The following is a 7,475-nucleotide window of genomic DNA, read 5'->3' as shown; positions in this document are numbered from 1 at the left end:
ATAAACCCACCGAACCGGTTTTATCCACCCACTCATCAGTCACTATATAAACCCGTCTTGACCGCTCTATTTCTGCCAGTACCGACGCTGAAGCTGTGAGGACCTGTGTCGAGGTGAAAACATCGCGTAGTAGTTTGGAGCATCAGCGTATCTGTGTAAGTAATAACTTTGTTTTTAGTTTTCTGGGTTTTTTTCCAAGACTTGACCATGTGGCAACTTTGAATGTGCAAAATTGCATTCAGTTAATCGTTACATTTTGACTTGTGCAACATTCCTGCAGGATCTGGAGTTTGACCAACATGGCCACTACAACTGCAGCTAACCTGGAACAAGAGGATAGAGGGTTAGAGCGGGGACAGGATTCTTCGTGTAGCTACACGTGTGGTGAATGTGCCAAGAAGTTTGATTGCCCAAGTCATCTCAAAATACACATGAGGACACACACCGGTGAGAAACCGTACGCATGTGTAACATGTGACAGAAAATTCAGTCAAGTAGGCGCTCTGAACAGTCACATGTGGACTCACACAGGTGAGAAACCTCACCTGTGTGAGAAATGTGGCAAGCAGTTCAGCAGACCAGGCGATCTGAAGGAACACCAGCGGATCCACAGCGGGGAGAAACCGTATCAATGCAAGGAGTGCAGCAAACATTTCAGGAAATCGATTCAGCTGAGGAGACACATGAGAACTCACACTGGCGAAAAACCACACAAGTGTAAGGAATGTAGTAAGCAGTTCAGTGTGGTAGGTAGTCTGAAGATACATATGCGGACACACACAGGTGAAAGACCGTACTGTTGTGAATACTGCAACGAAAGCTTTGGTCAGCCAGCCCATCTCAAGAGGCATATGCTGACTCACACTGGAGAGAAGCCGTACACGTGTGCGGAGTGCAGAAAGCAGTTTAGCCAGCCGGCCAATTTGAAGAGACACATAAGAACCCACACGGGTGAGAAACCATACGCTTGTAAGGAGTGCGGCAAACGGTTTAGTCAGCTAGCTGGTATGAAAGCACATACGCTGACTCACAGTCAGAAAAGACACAGGCAGAAAAGACCCACTGTTTTCCACACGGGTGAGAAACCATACAGTTGTGAGGAGTGCGGAAAACGTTTTAGCCAGCTAGGTCACATGAAAACACATATTACGCTGGCCCACACTGGTGACAAACCGTACAGATGTGAAAAATGTAACAGGTGCTTCCGTCAGTCCAGTAATCTGAGTTACCACATGCGGACTCACATTGAAGAAAGCTAGTCATGCAGTAGAAGATTGCATCTTGCGGATCAGTAGAAAACATAAAAACAGTTTTTGTTTTTTATCATTGGGGACGAATCCCATATGATAGAGAATGTTACTCCCAATTAAGTGTTTTAATGGAAGTGTGCATTCGACATAAGCGGCTGGAAAGCTAAAATAATGGGGATCGGGTGACAGATAGTAGCCTTTAGTTTTGTGTAAAAGCGAGTGTGGATTGTCTAAACACTAGTGACAGAAAGACGGTAATCAGTCGTTTCCTGGATGTAAAGGCGTCGTGGGCTATTACTTTTCCACAGCACTTCGTTTTTTCTATGCTTAAGTTACCGAAGTTCTTATTTACACTTATGATTCACTAATCGTTGTAAATATACTGTGGAAACATGTTATTAAGTTAGTTACAGTTAAGTTAGTTACTTTTTCGTTAGAACAGATGTTACTTATTAATTAGTTATAGATGTTACTTCTTCTTTAGTAATAGCTGCTACCTTTGTATTTCCTCAATAAACTAAGACACGTAATGTGTTGTTGTTTTTGCTGATAAAATGTTCTTTGTTGTTCTGAGTTATCTCTATGCAAATCAGTGTATATAACATTTGTTTTATAATCAAGTAAACCTATCCAACCGGTTTATGCACCAAGTTGAGAAAAACCTCCGACCAGTTACAAAACATTTCAAGTTGCTTTATTAACATTTGTAATTAAGGAAGGTAATAGCGACGAAGGTCTGTTATTATCTGCGTGGAGATCACATCGTGCAGCTCATTCTCAAATATGGTACAGAACAAAACTTATACATTACTGCCTTGTTGAACTGTGGTCTCGTTGAATTGTGGTCTTGTTGAATTGTGGTCTTTCTCCGCTTCAGGTCTAATTGTCACTTTGTATTTGACTGATAACTGTAAATATAACATTTAGCCCTAGGAGGGCATGAATATGCAATAAACTTCATTGTCATTGTCATTGTCATTGTCATTGTCATTATATATAATAGTTCATGTATTTGCCTTTACTTGTGTGTAGTAGGCTAGATATTTGTACAGTTTACTAATCCAGCTTCGTCAATAGATTAAAACACCACATTGCTTTATCAACGCTCTTTGCCAATTTGTCCTTCCTTTTTCATAGAATGCCTGAATGGTGTCTGATTTCCCCCTGTGCAAATCAGCACATGTAACATGATAGGATCTGAATTTACCTGAATTTACCTGAACCGCAGAGACTCCGTAGTTTGTCTCTGCAGTCAGGAGCTGGAAGGCTGGTAGCCCACTGCCGCTCCTCCGACGATCTCGGCCTCTATGTATCTGTCCATCTTATTCTTGAAACCGTTCACTGTGGTCTGGGTAACTACCTCAGACGGAAGTTTATTCCAGGCTTTTACTACTCTTACAGCGAATGATCTTCTCCGAAAAGAACCGGCCCCAGTACAGGTCCCTGCGGTACTCTACTTGTTACATTTTTTTCACTTGATGCTGTTCCGTTTACCACCACTTTTTGGGTTCGGCCATTTAGCCACTCATCAATCCATTTGGCAATTTCGCCTTCGATCCCATGGCTTCTTATCTTTAGCATTAATCTTTTATGGGGGACCTTGTCGAAAGCTTTCGCAAAATCCAGATACAGAACGTCAACCGGATATCCTTTATCAAGGTTCGCCGTTATTGAGTCGATATAGCAGAGTAAGTTGGTCAAACAGGACTTCCCTTTCATGAAACCATGCTGAGTTGGGGCAATAAGTAGGTTGGACTCCAAATGTTGGACGAGTCTACTTCTGAGTAGCTTCTCTAGAGTTTTGCAGATTACTGAGGTAAGACTCACCGGACGGTAGTTTTCCAGTTGTGATCTATTGCCCTTTTTGAAAATACTTGTGACGCTGGCCTCTCTCCATTCTTTGGGTACTACTGACTCCCGTAGGGATTTGTTGAATCTACCAGGCTTCACATACCGCGAAAAGAATGACCAGATGACCAAAAGCCAGTCTACCAAAAGCCACAGTTATTATATAAACGCCATCTCAATGTCGCTGTACGACCGTCGGCTTTTTTGTTTCTCATAGGTTAATGAGGTGTGTAAACTTTGACCTTTCACCACCGGAAGTGCTGACCCTTGATTCAACAACTATACCTCCACACTGGTGGTAAGTCTAATGTTGTCTGATCTCCCTTATGCAAAACCGAACATGTAGCGTGGTGCTTTTTTTTGTTTCCTGATGAAGTAAAACCTGCCGAACCGGTTTTATTGACCCACACAGTCACCATATAAACCCATCCTGACTGCTCTGTACTTGTCAGTACCGACTCTGAAGTGAGGAACTGTGTCGCCGTGAGTCACTGTGCAGTACTAGGAGCATCAACAAATCTCGGTAAGTACATTTTGGCCTAAGCAAGGCACAAGTCATTATGTCATCTGAGTAGATCTCACTATGCACATGCAATGGATGGCCCACTGTTGAAGGCAGACAACATCTAGATTAAATCCAAATTAAATTAAACTTTATATGTAATAACATGTTTGGATTATTCTTTTCAATAGAAAAGATTTCAAACGGTAAGCTTGTTAGAATGTTTGAATTAATTGTTTTCTTTATCCCTATTCTTGCAGGATCTGGAGTAAGACCAACATGGCGACAGGAGCCAGATCTCATCTGAAACAAGGGGAGGGGGAGGATCGACAGGATTCTCCCTACGGTACCCACAAGTGCAGTTATTGCGACAAGGAGTTTCGCTTCAAGAATAAGCTCAACAAACACCTGCGAACTCACACTGGTGAGAGACCATACCAGTGTGGTGAATGCGGGAAACGGTTTACTCTACTCGAAAATCTGAAGATACACATTCGGACTCACACGGATGAGAGACCTTACCGTTGTAAGGAGTGCAGTCGACAGTTCCGTCAGCAGGGTGATCTGATGAGACATATAAGGACTCACACAGGTGAAAGACCGTACAGATGTGATGAATGCAGCAGACGGTTTAGTAGGTTGAGCAATCTGAAAGTGCATGTGCGAACTCACACTGGTGAAAAGCCGTACAAGTGTGAAGAGTGCAACAAGCAGTTTAATGAGCTGGCTACTCTAAAGGCACACATGCGGACTCACACCGGTGAAAGGCCGTATAAGTGTGAGGTGTGCAGCAAGCAATTCCGCGTTCAGTCGAATCTGAAGAAACACACGTGGACTCACACGGGTGAAAAACCGTACAGGTGCAAGGAGTGCGACAAACAGTTCAGTGACCAGTCGAATCTGAAAAAACACATGCGGACATGTGAACAATGCAGCAGAAGCTTTTGTCAGTCACGTAGTCTTCGTGTGCACATGCAAAGTCATATCGGTGAAAATCTATGAATAAATATTGTTACACAGTAGAAAAAAGATTACATCTTAAGCTTGTGATATAGTAAAAAAGGCCACAAACCCGAAGTTTGTCACTTCTTTACATGTACAAAGCCAAAAGTGGCCAATAGATGATTTACCGTTTCAATTCAGCACTGCACTCACTGCATCCCTCCACCGTAGAAAATAACACTAACTGAATTACAAGTACATCATTGTAGTTACTATTGTCACGTCCCGTACTTGATTAGAAATAGAAGCGTTGTTTAAAAAAATGGCTGTAGAATGTTTGGACACTAAGTGAGAGAAAGATAGCAAATATCGCTGGACACAGCTTTCTGCCATCGCTCTTACTTTTAGGTTTAATAAAGACAGCGCTAGCCAAGTACCACGTTCCAGAGCACGTAAGGGAAGTGATCAAGCAGTACCTAGATGGCCTGCAAATCAGGTTCACGGTGAACGGCACCACTACAACATGGCATGACTTACAGAGGGGGATTGTGACAGGCTGCACAGTTTCTGTTATCCTATTTGTGGCAGCAATGAATCTGCTGATTGAACCATCAACGAGGCAGAGTCGAGGACCAAAAACGAAAACAGGCGCAAGACAACCTCCAATAAGAGCATTTATGGATGACCTGACCCTCTCAACAGAAAGCGTACTGGGGGCAAGGCATATGCTGAGAAGCCTTGATAGAGCAGCAACATGGGCTAGGATGAGGTTCAAGGCAAAGAAGTGCCGTAAGCTAGTGCTCAGGAAAGGGAAACTGTGTAATACACTGCAACTGGAGATCCAGGGAGAGAAGATCCCTTCTGTGTCTGACCAGCCAGTAAAGAGCTTGGGGAAGAAATTTGATAAAACACTAGGAGATGTTCAGAATGTAAAGGAGTTCAGACAGCAGGCAGAGGAAGGTCTAAGGAAGATAGAGGAAAGTAATTTACCAGGCAAGTACAAGCTATGGTGCTACCAGTATGGCCTTCTCCCGAGATTGACATGGCCAATGACTATGTACAACATTCCCTTATCCACAATGGAACAGGTAGACAGGAGGATTAGCAGATACATCAGGAAATGGCTAGGGGTGCCTCCAGGTCTTACAAGTGTGGGGTTGTACAGTACCACATCAAAGCTCCAACTACCCCTGTCCTCAGCGCTGGAAGAGTATAAGGTGGCAAAAGTAAGAGCGCAGACAACCCTGGAGAGCAGTAAAGATGAGATAGTGAGAGAAGCGGGGATCACTCTGAGATCAGGAAGGAAATGGTCAGCAGCAGAGGCAGCAGAAGGCGCCAGAAGTAGGTTGAGACACAAAGACATAGTGGGAGTGGTGGCCCAGGGTAGGCTAGGCCTAGGAGCAGGGCCTACAGCAACCCAGAGATGGAAGGATGCTGAGCCCATGCTAAGGAGAAAGATGATACAGAGTGAAATCAGACGCCAAGTAGAAGAGCAGAGAAGGGCTCAGGCAGTTAGCCAGGGAGTACAGGGAGCCTGGGTAAAATGGGAACAGGCTCTAGAGAGGAAGGTGACCTGGAAGGAGCTCTGGTCCTGGGAACCGCTGAGGACACAGTTCCTACTGAAGTCGGTGTATGATCTCTTGCCCACCCCAGCAAACCTGAAGAGATGGGGCAAGGAGAGTGAGGAGAAGTGTGTGCTGTGTGGGAAGAGAGGGACTTTGAGCCACCTGCTTTCAGGATGTGCCATAGCCCTAGGACAGGGGAGATACAGATGGAGGCACGACAGAGTGCTAAGAGTGTTGGCAGCTGCACTAGAAGAGAAGAGGGCACAGATGAGTGGAAGGAAGCAGGGAAGTCTGAAATTTGTGGACTTTGTGAAGGAAGGTGGGAAAGGACAAAGGAGGGGGAAGAGAGCAGCTGACGATGGACTAGGAATCTTGCCCACAGCGGGGGACTGGGTCCTGCAGGCGGACCTTGATAGAAAGCTAATCTTCCCTGAGGAAATAGCAGTAACAAACCAGAGGCCAGACGTAGTGATCTGGTCAGCCAAGACCAGACAGGTGGTGATGATCGAACTCACAGTGCCGTGGGAAGAGAGAATGGAAGAGGCATACGAGAGAAAGGCTGAAAGATATAGCAACCTGAGACAAGTCTGTACTGAGAAGCGGTGGAAGGCCTGGTGCTTCCCCGTAGAGGTGGGCTGCAGAGGTTTTGTGAGCCAGTCAATGTGGAGGATGCTGGGTGCACTAGGCATCAAGGGAAGAAAGAGGAAACAGGTGACTAAAAACCTCACAGAAGCTGCCGAGGCAGCATCGAGATGGCTGTGGTTGAAACGAAACGCAGGAACTTGGAAGATCTGAGCCACAACTGGTGATGGATTGGCCACCGTCACCGCCCCGCCAGCCTGAGGGGGTCCTGATACAAGGGGGCGAAACCCCCGAAGACGGCTGGAAGTCAGCTGATGAAGTTGTGGCTTGCAGTACAACCTAGCTGTATCAAGTAAGTAGGTACTCAAGTTCTTATTAACATTTTATACGTCACTTTAATCGCTGTAAATACTCTAGATCCTTAGCGTTTCGGATTAGTTTTGGAAACATGCTACTTAGATGTTGCTATGTATTGTTTGCCTTCATGATATGCTGTAAAATGTTAAAGATTTGTTAACTTCCGGCACTCAGTTTCCTCAATAAACTAAAATGCGAATGTGTTGTCTTTCCTGGTGTATATTATATTTTTCCTCCCCACAAAATATGTATGGTTTTCCTCAAAATCATCTCGCATAAATAACATTAGTTTTCTAAAGTAAAACTACCGAACCTGTATTATGCCCCCGCTACGGACAACGTCACCAACAAAGATCTCATGACCAGCTGACCGAGAACTAAATCTAGCGTTTAGATGTTTTATGTGGAAAGTTTGGACAATAGCGACAG

General features: G+C 44.6%; 4 protein-coding genes across 5 annotated transcripts in view; 3 read left to right on the top strand and 1 right to left on the bottom strand.

Moving 5' to 3' along the window:
* LOC118421010 (zinc finger protein 239-like) overlaps positions 1-1,800 on the top strand; it is a 63,967-nt gene extending 62,167 nt beyond the window's left edge. The window contains exons 1-2 of one of the 2 annotated variants that reach the window (XM_035828143.1): positions 15-155; positions 281-1,800. In XM_035828143.1, coding sequence (XP_035684036.1) covers positions 300-1,259 — 960 coding nt within the window. In that variant the 5' untranslated portion in view covers positions 15-155; positions 281-299 and the 3' untranslated portion in view covers positions 1,260-1,800. Of the gene's footprint in view, positions 1-14; positions 156-280 lie in introns of those variants that run through there. The other variant, XM_035828144.1, reaches the window with a different exon arrangement.
* The window catches only part of LOC118421949 (zinc finger protein 208-like), a 516,296-nt gene that overhangs the window by 398,250 nt on the left and 110,571 nt on the right, over positions 1-7,475 (bottom strand). The gene's annotated exons all lie outside the window — the stretch shown is intronic.
* On the top strand, positions 3,377-7,376 carry LOC118421030 (zinc finger protein 436-like). The gene is made up of 3 exons (XM_035828173.1): positions 3,377-3,621; positions 3,861-4,950; positions 7,050-7,376. Exon 2 carries the CDS (start codon positions 3,880-3,882, stop codon positions 4,600-4,602), a length of 723 nt encoding a protein of 240 aa, XP_035684066.1. The 5' UTR covers positions 3,377-3,621; positions 3,861-3,879; the 3' UTR covers positions 4,603-4,950; positions 7,050-7,376.
* LOC118421940 lies at positions 5,307-6,902 on the top strand. Its single transcript, XM_035829443.1, has one exon. The coding sequence runs from the start codon at positions 5,307-5,309 to the stop codon at positions 6,900-6,902; it is 1,596 nt and encodes a 531-aa protein (XP_035685336.1).

Source organism: Branchiostoma floridae, chromosome 8, assembly GCF_000003815.2.
Source record: "Branchiostoma floridae strain S238N-H82 chromosome 8, Bfl_VNyyK, whole genome shotgun sequence".
In the NCBI taxonomy this organism is placed as follows: domain Eukaryota; kingdom Metazoa; phylum Chordata; class Leptocardii; order Amphioxiformes; family Branchiostomatidae; genus Branchiostoma; species Branchiostoma floridae.
This window is presented reverse-complemented; position numbering and strand designations above follow the sequence as displayed.

Bases quoted from the DNA above. Each gene is read 5' to 3' on its own strand.
- LOC118421940 (XM_035829443.1), top strand. From the start codon at position 5,307: ATGAGGTTCAAGGCAAAGAAGTGCCGTAAGCTAGTGCTCAGGAAAGGG.
- LOC118421030 (XM_035828173.1), top strand. From the start codon at position 3,880: ATGGCGACAGGAGCCAGATCTCATCTGAAACAAGGGGAGGGGGAGGAT.